The sequence below is a fragment of the Eptesicus fuscus genome, chromosome 2 (assembly GCF_027574615.1).
Source record: "Eptesicus fuscus isolate TK198812 chromosome 2, DD_ASM_mEF_20220401, whole genome shotgun sequence".
NCBI classification, from domain to species: domain Eukaryota; kingdom Metazoa; phylum Chordata; class Mammalia; order Chiroptera; family Vespertilionidae; genus Eptesicus; species Eptesicus fuscus.
In genome coordinates, this window is record NC_072474.1 from 94,496,671 (window position 1) to 94,518,954 (window position 22,284).

The window sequence follows — 22,284 nt, forward strand, 5'->3', positions numbered from 1 at the left end:
AATAAAATGAGGGGGGAAAAATAAAAGTCCACTATTTTTCATTAGGATCTGTCAAATTGCTGGAAAAGTTTCTAAAGACTTAGTCTTAAGTTCTGTATTCATCTTGGACCAGTAACAGTTCGGACTGATACATGGTCAGCAGACCACACTAAAAATAAATAAATAAAAAATAGCAGAACTGCCCGCCCTCCAGGGCCTCTGGGCGGAGCAGACGCTGCTGTGTGCCCCCCCCGGCATCAGCCCGCTTACTCCTTGAAGCAACCTGTTGTCACACATGTGGAAGTGGGGCTCAGAGAGGCTCAGTCCTTTGCCTAAGATCACACTGTAAAGTGGGAGGGCTGGGGTCTGAACCCTGATGACCTGTCTGAAGTCTGTGTCCAACGCTCTATGCTGTCTCCCGAGAGTACTCGGAGGGAAGCCACACAGCTAGTGCTCCGCTTACTATTGAACTCAGGGTACATCTTCATAGCGTTACCCAGTTTGTAGGCAACTGAGTCCTTGGGTTTTCCTCTGTCTGCTCACTGTGTCCTGGGCATTTTAATTGATTTACTTAAGAAGAATCACGGGCGGTGATGAAAGTCACATCAACCAACTAAGATATCTGGAAACAGGTTAATTAAAGAATGATAGAAAGGGGGTGAGACTGGACGTAAACATTTCTTTTTTAAAATTTCATACTTCTCCCCAACCTTCAGTGAGGGGTGAGGCTTGCTGGACTGTTTCCCAGTCGGGCTCACCTTGCCCAACAGCCGAGTGCATTTTTTCCATGTCAAACTTAATTTTGGATCTTCCCGGCGTGCTCAGCATCTTTTCCCACACCGTCGTCACTTCTTTAAGGCAAGGCGTGATCTCTTCATAGTCAAGCTTCAGGCGCTTGTTCAGCAGGTCGTTTTTGGAAGCTACGACAGATGATTGAAGAGCACGTTAGTGAACAGCGTACCCAATGTGGCTGCCTAACAGAAAACGTTATCTAAGCTAAGAGAGGCTCTCCAAGGACGCTTCCTTCTCACGTAGAGCCAAACCTTCTAGAAGGCTACCGGCTTCTACCGAGAGTCCTGTTTCCGCTTCCCGGAACTGAACAGAACAGAATACATACACACTCTTCATACGCGTCTCCTCACACGTGAGGGCAGCTGGTATTTCCCACCAACCCTATTCCGTTTAAAGCTTCACAAAGAAGAATGATACCTAAACCACCAAAGTGGGGCGGGGGGAATACAGCAAGATTTTAAAGGGACAGATCAAAGGAAGATTGAAACTGACGGCCTAATTCTACCTAAAAGCACTAAATCCTATTTAGATACCGAGTCCACTCAACTCATCACATTGGAGATCCAGACTGTGCGTTTATCAGGAGAGCAGGCAGGATAGAGGGCTAAGGATAAGCCAACACAGACTTTGGCGGAGCTGGCGAACTCGGTTTCTTCACGATGACGAACACTACATGTCTTACGTACTTTATATTTAGTGACCTTTCATCTGAACGGCCCTCTGAGGCACCAGAGGCTGAGCAGCTTCCCCAAAGTTCGCGGTGCTACGAAGCTTGCTGCTAGTGATTACACGTCTTTTCTGGGATTAGGCCCGGGTCAGTTAGGGGCCTTAAATGTTTTCTAGAATCCGGGGCAGCTATCTGAGCCTGGAGTATTCTTCAGTGAAAGATTTTCAATACAAATGTGATCTCTTTAATAGATCCGGGGCCACTCCAGTCTTTTTGCTCTCGTGATCAGCACTTAACCAGTTTTTGGTCAAGTGCATCTTTTGAGAGGTTTGTCTGCTTTATCTAAGTAGTCAAGTTTATTGGCATAAAGTTGCTCTTCGTCCTACAGACACTGGTAAGTCAGTGCACACACCTCACGAGTGTGTCCCCGGCCCCCTGCAGATATACACGCTCTCCCCCCGCAACCCCGTTTCATTCGGAGGCGGCCGAGGCTGAGCAGGGTCCTTCCTGTGCCCTGTGAGAAGTGCTGGTGGCAGGATTCGAAGCCCTCTGCTTGGTTCTGAACACCAGTTCCTATGACTTTTAAAATGAGAATTACAGACTGGCCTGCTTGGCTCCGTGGTTGAGCATCAACCTATGAACCAGGAGGTCACAGTTTGATTCCCGGTCATGATTCCCGGTCAGGGCACATGCCCGGGTTGCGGGCTCGATCCCCAGTGTGGGGCGTGCAGGAGGCAGCCGATCAGTGATTCTCTCTCCCTCTCCCTTCCTCTCTGAAATCAATAAAAATATATTTAATAAAAATAAATAAATAAATGAATAAAATGAGAATTACAGCTACTTCACTGAGTAGCTCTTGTGAGGATTAAATGAGATGAAATAAACCAAGCATGCACACAATGCCTGCTCACTCGCACGAGCACCACAAATTACATTATCAAAGCTATAGACAGTGGAAGGCACAGAATGTTGCTTTACAAACTAAGTGCTGATGATGTAAAATAAAGTATTTTCTTTTCCGAGTTAGCAAATGCTAACGCAGGAAATCTGGCTAAGGGGACCCTGGTGGTGGACCTTATTCCTCTGACACACGGATTCGAAACCTAACTGGCCCAATTACCGCGCCCCCCCTCCCCTCCCAGAACAAATACATCAAAAGAGGGCACTCAAAGGCCCGCAGAGACCCCTGGCCCAGCCCCTCATTCACAGACACAGTCACTGGAGCTCAGAGCCATTAAGGGCTCGACAAGGTTACTGTCTGGTTGGTGGGTAGCAAGTGACTCAGGCCTGGCGCTCTCTTATTTTTTTGCAATTTTTCATCTATCTCTATTCTTTTCCTTCTTACTTTGAAGAATTTGCAAGGTCCTGCTAAACAATTCCCTAGATCTGTGGAGTTCAAATTTTTTAAAAATGTTCACCCCAGATTTGTTCGTGGCTGTGAGGAAGCACAGAAGGTATCCTTAGCATTGAACTAACCCCCGTGGCAAATCGGGTCAGGCCGAGCCTTGCTCAACGCAAGCAGCACAGGGCTCCGGGAGCCACGCACACTTATTTCCCCGGCCGTGACCTCGGCCTGCCTGGGAGCGTCTGGCTGCACTGAAGAGGCCGGCAAGCAACACAAGAGACAGGCCCTGAAGTCAACAGGACGGGAGTGTCTGGCCAGAAGATGCAGCTGAAAAGGCTTAATCCATGCATTCTGCTGTTGGCCCAGCAACATCCTGCTGTGCAGCATCCTGACACCACCGCTGCCTAAAATCAGTGGCCTCCAAAATGCCTGTCACCCAAGGCAGATGGTGCGGGCCTGTGACCAACGTCAAGGTGCCAACGCAAGACTTTTAGAAACGAGACCAAACTGTTTGAAATAGCGAATCAGGGTCTACAGCCCCGTGTCGGTGAGTTTCTGGGGCTGGGGAAACCAGGACTGCAGGAGAGTCATGGAAAACACTTCATTTAACATGGACGTGTGAGCTAACTTGGACTTTGGGCTAACGTTCAGATCGGATCTATGTCCCCTGCGTAGGGTGGGCTGTGGCTGCCCATTCCCAATTCTGCGCCGTTAGCAACCGCTTCCACAGAGCACTTCCGCCGGCCACCGCCTCCGGAAAGCTGAGAAAGGGAAGGATAGGGGCCTGGGAGCCTCAGCAATTAAACGGCCCCCGAGCTTGTAGAGATTTTGGAAAAACTGCACCCGTTATTTAATATTTTTACAACCAACATGTAACATTTGTTTAACCAGGGGAAAACCTTTAATCTTTTGCACTCGGATGTTGAGATTAAAATTACTCTTTGAATGTATCAATAATTTGAAATATAAAAAAATCCAAATAAATAAGTTTGTATGAAAAGAAACTCCAGTTTTTTATTCTACTGCCGTGCTTTGTAAAACCTGGGGTATTTAAAAAATTAAATCCCGAGTAGAATAAAGGAATCGAAAAAAAAGCAAGCGAGTGCAAAGGGTTAAAAAGTATCTTCAGTTACAATTCAATTAAAATTCCAAATTCGATGGGTCCCTAGGCAGATGTAATACCTGCACCATTTTAATCTCAAACAAGAAATGCTGAACTGAGAGTCAGTCCGACAAGCAGGAACAGGCAGACAAGAGCTAGGCTCGCGCTGAACCACGCCCTGCGGCCTGGCAATAGGCTGCCTGCGCCTTCGTTTGTGAGAGGGAGAAGGGCCTTGCAGAGGGGCATGCGGGGCACTGCTGGGGGTGCCTTTAGTCCCAACGTCACTGAAAAAGTGAGCTGTTTAACTGGGGGAATTACAATTCAGCCTCCCCCTGTCTCCACTCTACAGCGAGCGAGGCAGATTTCAATGACGTGGTTTGGTTCTTTCTCAGATGCGATGCTTCTAGAACCGTAATAATATTTGGTCCATATATGCAAAAGCCAGGAACTAGGCGTAGCGGTAGGCAGGACCTCATACGTGTTTCTTTAGTTTCTTTTCCAAAGAGCTTGCCAGCTGGCCTGAACCCGTGATCCATTTTAAGAGCCCCTCCCAGCTGCAATTTAACTTTCCTTTGTAAAAGCAATTGGGGGCGGGGGGAACAATAGAATGAATGCCTTTCTAGCACACAGTGCATTCCCTGCTAAGTTCTTATCAAGTCTTGCTTCTGTGTTTAATGACAAAATCCTGCCCCCTATCCCACCTCAGCACAGCTTACTAAATATTTTTTAAGCAATTCACGATCAGGCTTTTACTGATGATGATTTCTCAGCAATATAGGTACTGTACACACCGATACAATGCTTTCTAAATTATATTTAGCAAGCTTACTGTGCTTTCGCCGCAGAGGTCAACATGTGTTGAACTTCACAGAACTAAAAAGAGAAATGAATCCCGGCAGTGAAAACGAAAGGCCACACAGGACTGAACGCTGCAGGTGAAATGAGGAAGCCCTGGAAAGGTGCTGGGCGGGGCCGGTGCACATACACCACTGCCAGCAAGGCGTCCAGGTGACCTCAGGAAATGTCCCAGCTCACTCTGGTCGGGCAAGTCGCCATTTACACAGCTTTACAGGAGCTCTGCTTCTGTGCTACCCTGATCTCGTCAATGATAGTCACAATCCTTCCCATCATTCCCGGAGGCCACCATCCCCGTTTCACAGGGGAGCCCATTTTCCGTGGCTGTCATGTGCACAATCAACCAGGATAGGCACTAAGGTTTATGACCTACCTGATAAACACGACTGCCTTTCCCTTTCGACAAAAATCTCAACCAACATGCACAGGAACGTGGCTGCTGTGCTCCAAAGCTGTCACTCAACTGATGACACACTCCGTGATGCCATCCCCATCAAAGCTCCTTTGGATCGCTGCTTTTAGAATTAATCCCCTCAGGGACCCACAGGAAACCGGAAGAAAAATGGAGCTGGGAGAAGATCTAGCACTTACAGCAGCCTCACGGGACAGCCCATCTCACTCAGCTTCGATACTGCATCTATGTCCATAAGCAGCCTCTTACAACGGCTGGGCTACTTTCATATCAAAAGGTCTTATTACTTCCTATTTCATTTCTTGTATTTGGTCAAAGATAATAGACTTATCTGGACTATGAACCGTAGGAATCAAATCTAGTGTCTTAATGACTTTCATCTTCTTACAAACAGCAAGATCGTTATTAAAAGATGAAGGTGGACAATCAGGGAGGAAGTTCAATGAAATGTACAGCAGTCCGCCCACCCCCTTACCCACAGGGGATGGGTGCCAAGACCTCCAGGGGATGCCTGAAACCACAGAGGGCACTGGACACTATATACACTATGTTCTTCCTATACATACTCACCTTCTCCCTTAAAGGAAGCACATCCGAATTGCCAGTATCACCACTGTTGTGCTTCGGGGCCATCACTAGGTAAAATAAGGGTGACCTGAACACAAGCACTGAGACACTTTGACTGTGGCTCTGATGACTGAAACCGCTACTGAAAGGCTAACGGCAAGTAGTACAGACGGCAAGGAAACGCTGGACAAAGGAATGATTGATGTCCAGGCAGGATGGAAGGGGACAAAGCTCAAGGTTTCATCACACTACTCAGAACAGCACACACTTTAAAACTTATGAATTGTTTACTTCTGGAATTTTCCACTTAATATTTGCAGACCACAGGTAACTGAAAACCACAGCTAAAGGGAGACCGCTGGACTCTAATTCCAAAATCTCCTTGGGATTGACGGCACGGCTGAACTCCCTGCCTGGGCTCCCCCTGAGAGTACGTCCAGACTCCCTGATCAAACTCCTCATTAGTTTATAGCCAGGCCGCTCTCTACACTCTAAGTCCCACGTTCTTTCCATTATACCATCCAGGGAACATAAACTCAGCTCTTAGCTACTTCAAAAATAATATTCCTTGCTTCAAGTGACAGCATGGAAACAGGAAATGAACAAAATCTAAGCTTTCAAAGTTCACGGCTTATTTTGATCCTGACGTGACCCTGGGCAGGTTGCTTGGCTTCTCTGGGCTTTAGTTTCCCTTCTCCTTCAGAGGAAAACCCTGGAGCTGTCCTCGGGACCGAGGGAGTCTGGCTGCACAAACACCCAGACAGCATACAGGTGGAGCTCCGCGAATGTTGACGTGTCCCGTTACTGCAGCTCACTAACCATGCACACAGAATGAGGTGATGACGTTAGTGATCACTAGTATGTAGGATTAGTTCATATGTAACATCGAGGCACAGACTATGGCTGAGGGCAAAGCAGGGAGAGAGAGATGAGAACAAAAAAAAAAAATCAATTTCTAGAAGGTTAAAGCTTACATTTGCAGGTTGTCTCTCAGAAGTTCTAGACACTATGCTAAAAATGACCATATAGGAATAACTAATTCAGTTAGTGAGATCATTGGATCTCCAAAAAGTGTTCATTTTACTGATTAACAGATATTTTAAAGTAAACAGACATTTACATGTATATAGTTGTACAGTTGTATGTAAAGTTGTAGGCACGTGAGTGTCTTGCTTTCTTTTAAAGGCAGCACGCTTATGTCTGATGTGATTTCACTTCCAAGCCGAGAAAAGTTTTGATCATCAGGCCTGCTGAGTATAAAAAACGGCAAACCAACCTTGGAGCTTCTGGTTTTCCTTCTCCATCCTGAGGAGGAGGATCTGCTGTAGAATCGCCTTGCGCCACAGTTCGCGAAGCTCGCGCGATGTCCTTCTCTTCTCCTCTGGGACAGGGCCAAAGGGCCCATCCTCACAAACCGGCTCTAACGGAGACCGCGGCGGAAGCTCTCCCAGCTCGGAATAATCTGGAAGGGAAAAGGACATTTCAGAATGGTCATTTTCCAATAACAATTTATATTCAAACATGTTGCCAAATCAGAAAATTCTCCTCACCACATGATGACATTACCCAGACTGATGATTCATGCTTTAATATTCACTGTAATAAACTACGTTTGAACTATAGACATCGAACAACATATAAATAGTAAGCAAACGTTGTAGCAGCTGAGGAAATGTTCAAAGACACCAACTTACTTAAGGTGCAATACACCTTCTTCTGAGTTAATGAGTACATTAGTAAGAGCAAACATTCACCTCGTGTTCACTATGTATGTATAGTAATTTACTTAACACCCGACCACCCCAAGACATAGCTGCTAGAACTATTCAGTTTTAAAGAAAGCAACCTGATACACAGGGAATTTAAGTCACTTGCCCAATGTCACAGAGCTAGGCATAGTATAGCCAGGACTGGAACCCAGTCTTGCTTTCATATGCATGCTCAACCACTCTGTAATAGGTATTTGGAAAGAACATTAAAACATATTTAATAGCAAATAATGACAGTGACCATTAATGGATTCTCTATCAAGTGCTGGGCACGGTACCAGGTGTGTTATGTACTCATTCAATCCTTCAATTCCAGAAGGCAGGCATTAGCATGAAGAGAAACCAAGGCTCAGAGAAGCCAAAGAACTTGCTTGGGGCCATACAGTGAATACACAGGGGCGCTGGGACCCAAACCCATGTCTGCCTAACTCAGAAGCCCAGACTTTCCGCTGGATCCCCCACCATTCCAATGTATCCTATGGTGTCAATTTTAAATTTCCATTTATTAGTTGAAATCTCTTTACAGTTCATGAATCTGTACCTTTCTCAACTGCAGACTCTATGTTGCTGGTACACAATGTTACCACTCACAAATACCCACAACACGCACAGAGAGCATCTACCTGCCCGCTATGCAACTAGCTCTGAACTGCAGCACAAGTTCCTGTCCAAGGGGCCCCATGTGGCACAGCTCATCCTTGGGAACTTCAGTCTAAAATGAACTAAACACCATCAGGGTCTGAACACATGCCATGAAAGCCCTGAGTCTCACAGCCACCCTAATATACTATACAATCTCCAGTGCAAGCTCCAACACAATTCCCCGTTAACGATTCTTTTCCAGAACAGTCGTCGGCATCAACAGCTCATTACCTTTATCAGAATTTGCGTTTATTTTCCTGCTATGAGATCAAACATGACTACAAAATATTTAATTTCCTACAATAACTTATCCATGTTAACTCCTCTTAAAATTACTGGATTAAAAAAATTGGGGGGGGGGATACTGTATGAGGTACAGGACTGTCTAACCACTATGCTGTACATCTGAAACTGTACATCTGTAATATAAAATAATACTGAGTGTAAACTATAATTGGAAAATAAAATTAAACAAAGAAAAATAAAATCAAAAATTTATGATAAGCATTAAGAAATCTTAATGATCGCTGTAGCATTTAAATGCTTATCATCACATTTCTATATATGCTTATTTCATTATGATCCTATTAAATGAGTAAATTAAAATTCTACTTAGTTTAGAGGTAAAAAGTTACACACAGTTCATGCACAGTATAGGTGGATGTTCATCTGTTAATGGCCAACATAAATGCAGGAATCAGAACTGTCCGTATTGTATAACATGTGACAATATTATAATACTAGTAGCCCGTTTGCACAAAGATTAGGTGAATGAAGGTGCAATAGACCTTCATTCACCTGGCTGCCTGCACCAGTTTTCTGCCGGCACCGGGGACCCAGGCCTTGGCTGTGGCCACCGCCTTCTGCCTTCTTTCAGGGTCGGGGCTTGGCCCTGGGCAGTGGCCTTGGGCTCGGCCGCACCCAACATCCCTGCTAAGGATCGAAGGAGCCGACCCCCAGTGGTTTCCTGCGATCCCTGCAGGCTCCCCGCTGGTGCCCAAGGCCGGGAAAGCCTCCGCCCAAGGCTTTCCTGGCCTTGGGCTCGGTGGCACCCAGCGTCCCTGCTACCGATCGCAGGAGCCGACCCCCAGTGGTTTCCTGCAATCCGTGCAGGCTCCCTGCTGGTGCCCAAGGCCGGGAAAGCCTCTGCCCGAGGCTTTCCCAGCCTTGGGCTCTGCCACACCCCAACATCCCTGCAATGGTTTCCTGGTGGGCGTGGTTTGTGGGTGTGGCTTGGTTGGTGGGCGTGGCTTGGGCGTAGCGAAGGTGCGGTCAATTTGCATATTTGTCTATTATAAGGTAAGATTATGAGAGGCAGTACAGTTCAGTCACTAATAGGTCAGGTTCTGGAGCCAGGCTGCCTGGGTTTTAATCAAGAGTCTGCCTTTACTGATTCTGTGACCATTAGCAAATTGCTTAACTTCTTTGTGCCTCAGTTTCCCAATCTGTCAAGTACAAATAACAGCACCTCCCTCGTTGTGGTGCTAGAGGGACCAAGTTAATACACGTCATATAAACCACCTACACATGATCCAACACACAGTAAGAATATAGTAAACTATTAGCTGTTTAGGCAGACAACTGGAAGCTCTAAGAAGACCCCACAAAGCCACCTTGTCAGGGAGGGTTTGTCCAGCACCAAGCCTGGGGCCTGGCACCCAGCAGGTACTTTATAAATAACTGATGAATAAAGGAAGACACAAGCAGGTGCTGGGTTTGGGCATGCTTGTCATTCTTCGTAGTTCCTGTATTTTCTGAATGCATGACAATAAACAATTTTCATAATCAGAAAATTAAAGAAAAATAATGCAAAACTGTTCTGATTTAAGTCAAAGATTGAAACATACAAAACCCCTAGAAGACAAATCAATCCCACAAACACCAGTATGCACAGGAGCACTAGTCATCGTGGAATATGATCAACTCTCATCCTTTTTTCAGAAGGAATCTGAGTCAGTGTTCTTGTTTCAGCTCACTCTGCAGCCTGGAGTCTTCCATTTGAGCCCTTTCCCTTTTTTCCTCCTTTTCCCATCTTGCTGCTGAAACTCTGCTGGACACTCAATTATGATTCAAGTTCTGCTTTATCTCACGCTGGAAGTATTTACACTCCCACTGGTTCACAAAAGAGTCTCGTTTACAAACAGTGTGACTCCCGGCTGATGAGACAGGCACCGGGGCAGCGGTTAGAGTAGCAGGTCAGCGCACTTTCACGTGGTGTGTGTGTGTGTGTGTGTGTGTGTGTGTGTGTGACAGGCACCGGGGCAGCGGTTAGAGCAGCAGGTCAGCGCACTTTCACGTGGTGTGTGTGTGTGTGTGTGTGTGTGTGTGTGTGTGTGTGTGTGTGTGAGGCACTGGGGCAGCGGTTAGAGTAGCAGGTCAGCGCACTTTCACGTGGTGTGTGTGTGTGTGTGTTTGTGTGTGTGTGTGTGTCGTACGCAACCCGACAGTCAACAGAACAGTAGGTGAAGTTAACCTAACAATTCTTTGCCATTCCTTTTTTTTTTTTAGTTAGACATTTTTTTCTTAATTGTATTTTCCCATTACAGTTTACATTCAATATTATTTTGTATTAGTTTCAGGTGTACAGCACAGTGGTTAAACAATCACATACTTTACAAAGTGTTCCCCCCGATATTTCCAGTACCCACCTGGCACCATGCATAGTCATTACAATATAGTATTTCCTATGCTGTACTTCACATCCCCGTGACTAGTTTGTAATTACTCACTTGTGCTTTTTAATCCCTTCACCTTTTTCACTCCGTCCTTCAACCCCCCGCCCCTCCGGCAATCATCAGTCTGTTCTCTCTGTGTCTATGAGTCTGTTTCAATTTTGTTTGTTTATTTTATTCACAAATAAGTGAAATCATATGGCATTCTTTCCCATTCTTAAACCCTACTAACAAGACAAGGGCTCAGCTCACCCAGTCTCCTTCCTCTACACCAGTGGTCGGCAAACCACGGCTCGCGAGCCACATGCGGCTCTTTGGCCCCTTGAGTGTTCTAACGCCACTTCTTCAAAACAGACTCGCCCAGGCCGAAAACTGACTTCTGCACATGGGCCATGAAGTTTTAATCGCACTGTATGTGCGCGCCCGCACGTGGTATTTTGTCGAAGAGCCACACTCAAGGGGCCAAAGAGCCGCATGTGGCTTGCGAGCCGCAGTTTGCCGACCACGGCTCTACACTTACCTTCTCTGTCTACCGCAGCCTTTCTTCTGGGTGTCTTGAAAATTCCTGCTGCATTCCTCTCAAGTGGAGTGTAATGGACAGAGCAGGTGTAACTCAGGCCAGCTAATGGAGCACGTCGAGGAGTTTAGGCTGTTTGGTCCACTTATCTCTGCCAACTGGGTCCCTGACAAGGACCCCAGGCTCTAGAAGCTTATGAAGCTCCAGCTTTTGCCATTTTCCTAGTCAGAGAAATCCGATCTGCCAAGGGTACAAGCATTGTTTGGTGATGATGACTGTGGGGTTTAAGGCATAAACTGCCTCCCTAATGTTCCCTGCTCTTGCCTTCTTCTACTTACTGTCAATCACAACTCAGTTTGCCGAGCTTTTACCGCGTGATGAGTCCTTGACACAAATAAGTTTGTCCGATTCTCACAACCACCTCATGAGAAAGGCGACGATATCCCCCTTTTACAGCCAAACCACCAAGGTGCAATGGGCTTTGTCTTAACTTGGCCGAGTTCGTACAGCTAGTGAGAGTCAGAGTCGCAATCACGGTGTAATTTCGTCCAAAGTAAAAAATGTGTGTCCAGTGCTTCTCTGACCTCTGGGTGCACAGCGTCTTGCTAAAACGGGGGGCCTGAGGGGAACCTGAGCATCTGGGTTGCCATCGAGCTCCCGGGGGAGGCCACACCGCGATTCTCCAAACACTGAACAGCGGGGCTCACGCTACATTTTCACTGTTTGTGTTCTCGTGTGACCCTGTGTACTTACTGTCATGTCAGCTCCTCATTTTCTCTCACGGTTTCCACTAGGACACAGATCAAAAGCTGTTACTGTCAGCTGCCTGGCCGTGTGTGAACGGAAGCCCCCATACATGGCCAGAGCTTGTCCTGACCTTGACCAGGGTACCAAGGCCAAGTGCAGAACACCAAGGATTGCAAGTACTCATGCTAACGTCACCTCTGAATTCCTCAATAAGAGTGAATCCACGGAAAAGATCGGCAAGTAAACCTAACCGTTAACAGCAGGGTTTCTCAGCCTCAGCACTCCTCATGTCCTGGGAGGGACCATCTCATGGGGGGATGCTCCGGGCACTGCAGGATGGTGAGCAGCATCCTGGGCACTACCCACTAGATGCCAGTAGTATCTTCCCGCCCCAGGAGTGACAATAAAAATGCCCAGACACTGCTAAATGCCCTCTGGGGAGAAAAAGGGGCAAGATCACCCCCAGCGGGAATCCGATTCTGAACTTCAAAAACCTGTCGCTTATTGTTGCCTAAACCCTGGGAAGAGGTACAAATGTACCTGCTTTGTCCACATATACTTTATGTGGTAACAACTACTGAAGTTACAGTTTATTACGAACAAGAATTTTTAAAAGTATATTCTCTTTTGTTCATATTAAAAGCAGCCTAGTTACAGAATAAATAGCTCAGTGACTTACAAGGGGGGGACAGTTAAATATCTGTTTGTTCTAAATCTGACCTGGCTAATTCAATCCAAGAGGGCTGTTTCCTTATCAGTGCAGAAAGATCGGGTCTGGGACAAGGCTACAGCTCTGCTATCGCCCTCTCTTACGTGTGGGCACCCGTGTGCATGCGTTTGGGGTGCAGCTTTGTGAGGTGTGTACTCACGCACACAGGGGCTGAGTGGAACTGCTGCACAGCTGTCAGCTAAGCACCCTGTTCTGATAGGAAAACAGCATCAGCGACTTGGACAACTTAGGCCACTGCCACCAGCATTCACAGAGTCCTTTCATGCACCCGGGAAGGGAGGCGCTAGGTGGTCTGCGAGAGGCTGCTCCGATGTTCCCCCCATTCTCCGGAGCAGCACCGGGGGCTGGCTTCCTTCCTCGGCTGCCATTCTCGCTGGGAGACTGGTGTGCAGGGAGAGGCTGCTGGGAGAGCATGCTCAGTGCTGCGGAGGCTGCAGTGGGTGGGCTGCCGCAGCCCAGGCCCGCTGGGCCGGTCCCTCTCTGCAAACAGGTACACCGTCTGGGCTCCGATCGCTCGATGCAACATGTGAGGAATGACATTCACCTCCAGCTGCCCCAACCGTGGAGCCCACAGGCGCTGACAGACATATTTATAAAGTCTGCAAAGCCACAAAAACAAGGGCTACACTCACATTAGCCTGGGGTTAGGTTTGACTATTCTGCCACCTCCTGTAATGACGAGATGCAGAACGCTTAAAACTATGTAGACGTTCAGAAACAGCAGCCCCGATGGGTTCTCAGAGCTTAAAAACCAGCCATTCTTCAGAGGCCTGAGAGACCACCGCCTCCATCGAAATCCCTGCTGGGACATTGTCCTCAGAGTCATAAGAATGACCCGTGCTGGTACGTCAAGTCGTTCTCCAACGACTCTGTGCTGCATCCTCTCTCGCCCTGAACACGAACGCGTGGGGAGGAGCGTGACCTTGCCTCGTCGGTATGAACGCAATCAGTGCTGTGACCGGCAGGAGAGAACGGAACATGCATATGGGCTCCTTCCCTATGTTTTCATGAGACAGCAATGCTGAGTTTTTTTGTTGTTGTTGTTTTGTTTTGTTTATTTGTTTGTTTTTAATATTTTTTATTGGTTTCAGAGATGAATGGAGAGGGAGAGGGAGAAGGAGAGAGAAACATCATTGATGAGAAAGAACCACTGATCGGCTGCCTCCTGCATGCCCCCTACTGGGGATCAAGTCCGCAACCTAGGCATGTGCCCTTGACCGGAATCGAACCCATGACCCTTCAGTCCCCAGGCCGATGCTCTACCCACTGAGCCAAACCGGCTAGCACAACACCGAGTTTTTACCCGCAGTTATGGACATGACATTAAGTTGCTCTCACAGACATGAGAGTAAATCACACACTGAGTGCCCTGGAAGACAATGAAGAGACAGACCCTTACTCTCCAGTACTCTGGCTTTTTCTGCTGCCTCACAATAGAGCATTTTATAACTCTCTCCGGGTCCCTCTTGAAAATTCTGATCTCCCATGCCAAAAGAAGAGAAAATGTTTAAAATTCCAGTTATTCTAAAATCTCCATTTTAACAACGTGAATGGAGTTTTGGAAACGAGCGTTGAATCTCTGGAGAAAAGTTAACAGCGACGGGACTAACATCTGCAGCAGCTGCTGTGACCCACAGCTGAAAGAAATTTCTTAAAAAAACAAAGTAACACGAACGTTCGATTTAAGAAAGGAACAGGCAGTCCCCTCTGGATGCCGTCACACTGTTTACGAAGCACGAATAACTAACTGCGCCTCTGCTCCAGCAGAACCGAGACCCAGGGAGCAGAGACTTCTGTTCTCCGCCGTATCCCGTGCCTGGGCGTCAGCAGGTGCACATGGAAGAGTCACCAACAAAGGGATCCATTAACCCAAGACTGCTCTGAAGTCATGGCTCAACCCTACCAGGACTTCTTTAAATGGTTTATGGAAAAAAATCAAAGAACTTCATTGTTTTTCTACAGTTTTATTGTACTGTATGACGGTCCAGCTATTGGAAAACAGAATTTTAAAAAAATAATATTCATTTGGTAAAAAAGAAATATTTTAAAGTTTTTGACACCTGCTTCTAGAAGTGCAAATATGAATATGACACAGTCCCTTAAAATTTCAACAGGGTGATGTTTATTGTAGCATTGTTTATAATAGCTAAGATATAGAAACAGCCTACCTGACTACTGATGGATAACTGGATAAAGATGCCATACATATATACAACGGAATACTACTCAGCCAGAAAAAAGGTGAGATACTGCCATTTATGACAACGTGGATGATGGATGATCTTGAGAGTATTATTTAAGTGAAATAAGTCAGCTGGAAAAGGACCAAAATCATATGATTTTACTCATATGTGGGCTATAAAACAGAAAGCAACAAATGAACAAACACCACAAACAAAATCATAGACACAGGCAACAGTATAGTGGTCGCTAGAGTGGAAAGGCGTGGGGGTGAAGTGGGTAAAGGGGGTCAAATACATGGGAACGTAAGGAAACAAGACTTCGCTGGTAAGTACACAGATGTCAAATTATAATCCTGTATACCTGAAATTTATATGCTATTATTAACCAATGTTACCCCAATACATCTATAATAATAAAAGTGTAATATGCAAATCAACCGAACAGCTGAACAGCAGAGCAACTGTCCAGACGACACGCTATGTTTCAGACGGGGGAAATGACGGGGCCATTGTGGGGCCATGGAGCGGCATAAGCAAGGTGTACAGGTGACTCCCAATGAACCACTCTAGAACCCATTTTGGCAAATGACCAGAAGACCAGATGGTGTGCATGTGGAAACAGCAGGCGAGAGTGGCCGAGCCTCGATTGCAGAAGAGCGAGCCTAACCCTGCCCGAGATGGGCTGAATGGGAGGTGAGGTTCTGTGATGAGGAGGCAAGCACACACATTTTAAAAAACAGAAGCGGCCAGGATACGCAGAAACTGGAAACAGAAGCAAGAGCCCTGCAGATGGTTACCCCTGCACCCTCCCCAACCAGTCATTCGGGCGAGTTTCCCAGGCCCCATGAAGACGACTTGGAGTCAGGGAGGCCGGACGCAGCCGGGCCAGGGGCTGTGATGACAGCTCCAAGGGGCAATGGAAAGGCAGCAAGGTGGTGGGGAGTGCAGGGAAGGGAACGGGACTGGAAAAGGGGGGGCAGCAGGTGCTCCTGGGAGCTCTGGTCAGCCGGCCAGAACGGGGCTGTGAGAGCACAGGCCAGGCCCCCAGAGCTTTGTTGTCCCCAGTGGAGGGGAGATGGTGGCTCTGAGAGTGGCACCCACATACGCATGAAGAGAACCAAGAAACTGCTGTAGACAAATGCATGTTTATTCAATGCACTGGGTAAAATTAGCCTTCGCAATAAATGGCAGTTGTGTTTGCATCTGCAAGGGGAATGATATTGAACTTTCTGAGAAGGCTGAAGGTCAGAGCTCTTGTTTCTTGTTTTAAAACAACAAAACTATAAAGAGGAACAAATATCCAGCCTCAGTTGGAGTATAAAACGCTGATCTTTGCGTAGTGTGCTCGCTCTGGTCACACCACTCATGTAACACTGAATTTCAAACGGCAGCTTTATGGGAAACCTTGCGGGGCAGGGAGGGGAAGCACCGCACACAGGGGCCCTGGCTCAGTGCCAGCAGGACGTGTGTGCGGGTGTGTCCGGGACTCCCCTCCAGCAGCCCTTGCTCACCTCCCGCCTTCTGGACTGCGGGGGAATGTCAGCACTTGAGGGAACACAGAAACTTAGGGCTGAAAGGGGCACTGGAAGGTGGCTGAGCTCCACCCCACCTCCCTTCCCAGATGAAACCCCTGAGACTCAAAGAGGAACAAAGTCCCATTTTCTGACACTTACGACGCGCCAGGCAGCATGCTATACAAGCACCCACGGATTTCGTGCTCACAGCTGCCAGAGGAGCGAGGACTGTTCTGATCCCTCAATGGTCAGGCCTGAGACCAGAGCTACTAGTTGGTGGAGCCACGACTGGAACTCAGACGCCAGGCTGGCTCCTGCCAGGGCCTGGGGTGATGGGAAGGAACGCAGAGGGAAAGGAGGAGGCACCTAATCGCACCAGCACTGCCGCCTACTAACCAGGAAATAAGCAAGCGCTTGGCCTCTCTGCGCTTCGGTTTCCTCATCAGTAACATCACCCACCGCCCACAGCCTGGTTGCAGGGGTTAAATGAAAAATCCTTGAGCGCACCTAAGACAGGGCTGAGTTTCCATTACCACCATTAATTTATTCTAACCCTGCCAAATTTTTCCGTTGGGTAGACATCTAACAAGCAGACTAGGGCTGGGATAAAAAAGAAAACTGGGGGAGACAGACACTTACTCTATGAAGAAAATAACATGCTGTCCCAGGGGTTCCCTCCAACAATAGGAGGCCCCTGGTCACCGCCTTAGAGTGTCCAGGACCTGTGGTCACAGGGGCGTGGAGGCACCGGAGAGGGCTGGCCGCTCTCACAATGGCTGCAATGCCCTTTTGGCCTTTCTTTGTCTGGCTGACTCCCTTCCTCCTCCTTCAAAGCTCAGCCCCAAGGTCACGCCCTCGGGGAAGGCCCCTCCAGCCTCCTTGCCCGGCCAGGTCCTGCAGCGTCTCCTTTATGCTCCCCCAGCCCCAGGCAACCTCAGCGAGCTCCATGGTTCTGAGAATGGCATCCAGGGCTGACAATCACTCCCCTGAGCACAGATAATATACACAAGAGGCGCCCAGAGAAGCAGGAGATCACGGCGGCCTGGAGCGTCTTGGAAAACACAAAGTAGAAGGGGGAGAAGGAAGAGGCTCGGTCTAGACAGAGAGGACAAGGAAACACATGCACAGAAGCAGAAAGCAAAAGCCAGGCCCTCCTGTGATTCCAGGCACAAGTGACTGGGGCTCACTCTTGTCAACAGTTTTAGTCTTACATTATGCAGAACTTACAACTTTACATATATCTCTATATAAATATCTGATATATATACATATACATACATATATATAGACACACATATATAAAGCTTGATAAAAAACACAATATAGGGTGTTAAGCACCCCTCTGATCCATCATTCACTTAATTCATCCCAAGAACAGGGATGAAATGAAACCAACTTTGCCCCCAAGGAGACAGCTGAGTAGGCCACCGTGACAGGTCAGTGTGAGAAATGGCAGAGCAGCCCGCAGGGGGAGGAGGAGTACAGAGGGCCACATGGAGGACCTACCTCTGGAAGTGCTAAGCCCAACCTGACCCTCTCTTGGGGTGGGGGAGGGGCAGTGGGGGAGGGAATGGCCAAGCGCCAAGTCCCGAAGGGTGCCCAGGACGTACACTGCCAGAGAGAGAGAAGGTCCCTCCTTGTGAAGTGCAGGAATGAAAACAGAACATCCTGATGGACTCAGAAAGTCCAAGTAGTTCCTAGGACCCTGGGAAAGCCTGAGTGCTGGGCAGGGGACGGGGGGGGGGCGGGGGGGGCGGGCGCGGGGAGGAGGTGGAGTGGGGAGAGCGGGGAGGGGCACAGATGGTGAGAAATGAGTCAGGTCTGACCATGAAGGGCCTCCTGTGCCCAGCGAGGCCGCCGCCCTGACAGAGCTCCAGAGATGAGGAGGCAGGATGACTAGCCGTTAAGTCCTGATTCTGAGAGCCAGGGAGCCTTAACCGTGTGGGGACCTACTCACACGCAGCCCTCTGATCTCATCCGCATGGATTTTTTAAAAGGTGTCAGGCCATCCAACAGTCGTCATTTACACTGTTGACTCTCCATGACGACAGCGAGCCCACCCTGCTTGGACCTCACCGAGGGTGCAGAGGACAAGCTGTCTCCCTGACACCCTCCCACAGCAGCACCCGGGTCGCCATGAGCAGAGCCCGGGCCGCGAGTTCAGGCTCCGGGAGCAGTCCTCGGAGTGTGGTCTCGGTCCAGCGCGCTCTGCATCACCTGGCCGCCTGTCAGAACCACAGATTCCCGGCCCCACCTTAGACCTTCCGCACCACAAACTCGGGCGGACCCAGCAACCGGAATTCCAGGGCAAGCTAAGGTTTCAGAAGCCCCGGCCTTGGGCATTCTTTTCAGCCACTTTATTTTAGGTGACAGGTTTGTCTTAATTGGTGGTTCCATATTACATGACACTAGGGAACCTGCCTTCTGAACAAACTATTTCAAATTAATAAAGTAATGACTGCACCCATCATGGATGACCTCACCATTAAATAAAATTTTAAAATGTACATCTTTGTCTTTAAAATACCAGCCACGCCTCGTTTTTATCTTTGTCAAAGACAACTCCTTGAACTAAAATCAACACCATTTTCTTAAGAAAGGCTTTCAGAAAGTGGTCCCTCCCTCTGGACCCACATCACCTCCCCCAGTATTCTACTGATGATAAGTTTCCTTCCAGAGAACTTCCCAAAATGAACACAAAGAGTCGGAAACATAGACTGATAAGCCACCCGACACAAACAGAAAAACATACTCCTGCAAGCTAGGTCAAGACTTCTTAACTCGTGCTGTTTAACCCTCTGCAGAAGAGCAGGGCGTTCATTACAGGGCGGCTCCCAGCACCTCCTCTCCCTGCACCTCCTCTCCCCGCACCTCCTCCGTGGGACCTCCGCCCAGCGGTGCAGCCCGCCTGGAGCCCGGGAGGGCGGTGCTCGGGCTCACCTCCCCCCCCCACCCCCGAGGCAGGTGAAGAAGCCCGGAGAGGAAGTCAGTGTCCTCGCCCTCAACTCTCCCGAGCACAGCGCAGGGTCCTGAGGGTCCCAGACCTGGGAAGAGCAGAGTGGCTGTGCCATGAAACGAGAGCTTCCGAACTACACCCCAAGGGGCTCCGTTGGCAAAGCCCATGCTGGGGGGCCGGGCACGGTGGGGGATGGAGCTGTGTTAGTCAGCTCGACTGCTGGAAGCACATGTCACAGACCAGCGGCTTAAACAGTAAGCGTTTTGTTCTCACGGGGCTGGAGGCCGGAAGTCCGAAAGCAGGGTGCCTGCGGGCAGGTGCCTGGGAAAGGCCCTCTTCCCCTTGCCTCCTCTGGCTGTACCCTCCCACGGCGGCGGTGGGAGAGAGCGAGCTCTGGTCTCCTCTTCTTACTCTAATGCACTGGCCCATCCTGGGGGCTCCACCCAGGATTTCACCCAACCCTAATTACCTCCCGGAGGCCCCACCTCCAAGTACCAACACGTCGGGCTTCAGGGCTTCAAGGTGTGGGTTTGGTGGGGACAACACTCCATCCACAGCAGGAGCAGATGTGGCTCTAAACCAGCCCCCGGCTCCATCTTACCGCAGCGGGTCTGATTTAACGTTTTATGGGGCCTCTGCAAACTCTCCTTAAACAAGTCAGTCTGCAGCAGAGCAAAAACAAAAGTTCTGAAAGCACAGGTAACAAGGTTGTATTATGGCCGAAAGGAATAGGATGGCGTTTTGAGTCTTGAGGGACTGGCAAACTTCAGATTTTTTTCCAGGGGGGGGGAGGGGAGACCAGGAGGCCAGAGAGAGAGAGACGTGCTGGAGCAAAGCACCAAGGCACTCAGCTCAGAGCCACCCTTCCTTCTGAACTCACAGCACCCGTGTCATTAAGGTGGCAGCCCACCTGTGCTGCCAGGTGGCATCTTTGACATCCTAGGTCCTGGGGTAGGACTGAGAAGTGGACTGTCATCTGGTCTGCCAGTGACCCCACTTCCTCTCCCAGCCTGCTTCCTGGTCAAACAGGACACCACCTTACTCCGCAGCAGGAAGCACATTCAGAATGGCACCGCCAACCCCACCCGTTGCAGCCCACCAGCCGGCAGACACGCCACACGCATGCGCCGCCAGGTCCCCAGGTATCCGCAGAGGCAACGCCAGTGCCTCACCTATAAGCCCAACTTCCAAATGTAATCGCTCGCACCCCCATAAGATGATGGAAGAGAAAAAAAAAAGGACAACTCAGCAGCCTCCAGACATGAGGCAAACGCAGGCTTTCAATATAAAATCTGGGAAAATACATACAAGGCAAGAAAGCAATTAAGGTTTGTGAAAGATCCACGAGTCAAGAACTAGTTCCCAGCAGACATTCAGAACACAGATGGGTAGTCACAGTGTGTTTAATTTGTACTTAAATGATACGTATGAAGCTCCGGGTGGAAAAGGATCGTTTTATCTTCATAAAGTTGTAACCCCAAATCCTTGAGGTTCATGCCACAGAACAGCATTTGCACTGATAGAAGGCAACAATGAAAACCCTCCAGGGGACCTGAGAGGCTCCCCGCCCCCGTCTGCGGCCACAGCTCTCCAAGGCAGAACTTGGCCTCTGCCAGGCCCGGCATCTCCCATCCTGTCTTCTCCCCCGTGTGTTCTTGTCCCCTCGGCTCCTTTACCCAGCACGGAGTCCGCGTCCGCCCAGCCCCTCGCACAGCGCTTTGCGTACAGCTGTGCACGCGAGGAGGTCTGTGTGTGTTCAGTAGCAAACATACACCCCCCTCTTCCTGTCACACGCTGGGGGGGTGTCTCGTATGCAGATTTTGGACTTTCACTAGAAGTACCTTTCACTATTAGTACCCTGATGGTGACGGCAATGACCAAGTTAGAGAAAGAACCGCGGTGAGGGACAGAGAGCAGCTGCTGCGGCCTTGGAGGGCTGCGAGGTGAACCGAGGCGCCAGGAGGAGGGAGGCAGGGGCGAGGCACTGCGGGAGGAGGCGGCTCAGCGGGGAGTCGGAGCCTCCTCCGCGGTGTCCAGTCTCCAGGGAGTGGGGGAATGACTAAACCACAGCACATTCTGACCATTTTTAAGAAATGAAGACCTATTTTTTGCCTTTGGCCCAGGAGAGTGTTTTTAAGATATGCCGACTGGCTTTTTCCTCCCTCAAAAGAAAGTGATTATTTTAACTAATTGTAGAAAAACAGGAAACACTAAAAAATGTGGGGGAAAAGGAGAAAAAGTTATCTGTCCCCTTACCTCCCTAAGGTAAGTGCTCTGGATATTTTCATCTATTTCCCTCGGGCCTTCTCTTGGATTTTCACTGAACACTCATCAATGGACCTTCCACCCCCTACTCTGGGTTCGCATTGTGTCGTCTCCTCGGCCCATAATCACCCTTTACAACATCATAATGGGGTGCAGAGTCTGAAGCACCCAAGTAGGAGCAAGACCAGTGGGCACTGGGTCACCACCCTGGTCCCACAGAACGGGGATAGGTGGGGCAGGCACATTTAGGGCTCATGTCCAGAGAGGAGCACCTGAAGCTACTCAGCTAGGAATAAACAAAAAGGAGGGGGCCACATCACAGGCCTGTGATTCCAGGGGAGAGCTGGGGAGGCCTTTGGTGGGAACTGCTGGAAGCGGGGGGCGGGGAGGGGTGTAGAAATGGGAAGCAGATGTCCTCCAGGGGCTCAGAGAGAGGGAATCTGGGGAACGTAAGAAAGGAGTGAGTGGCCAAGGACAAAAAGCGGAGGAAGAGAGGGAGGAGAGGTCCCGGAGGCGCGCAGGTGACCCGCAAAGGCGGGGGGCAGAGGTCGGTGGGGGTTCTGCTGGCAC

At 49.0% G+C, this 22,284-nt stretch overlaps 1 protein-coding gene across 2 annotated transcripts in view; it reads right to left on the minus strand.

The window, feature by feature from the left end:
- Positions 1-22,284, minus strand: part of TBC1D1 (TBC1 domain family member 1) — a 220,581-nt gene that overhangs the window by 31,460 nt on the left and 166,837 nt on the right. For both annotated transcript variants that reach the window (XM_008140210.3, XM_054729566.1), the window contains 2 exons: positions 6,996-7,181; positions 738-899 (listed from right to left, as the gene is read on the minus strand). In XM_008140210.3, the coding sequence (XP_008138432.2) occupies positions 738-899; positions 6,996-7,181 (348 nt within the window). The remainder of the gene's footprint in view (positions 1-737; positions 900-6,995; positions 7,182-22,284) is intronic.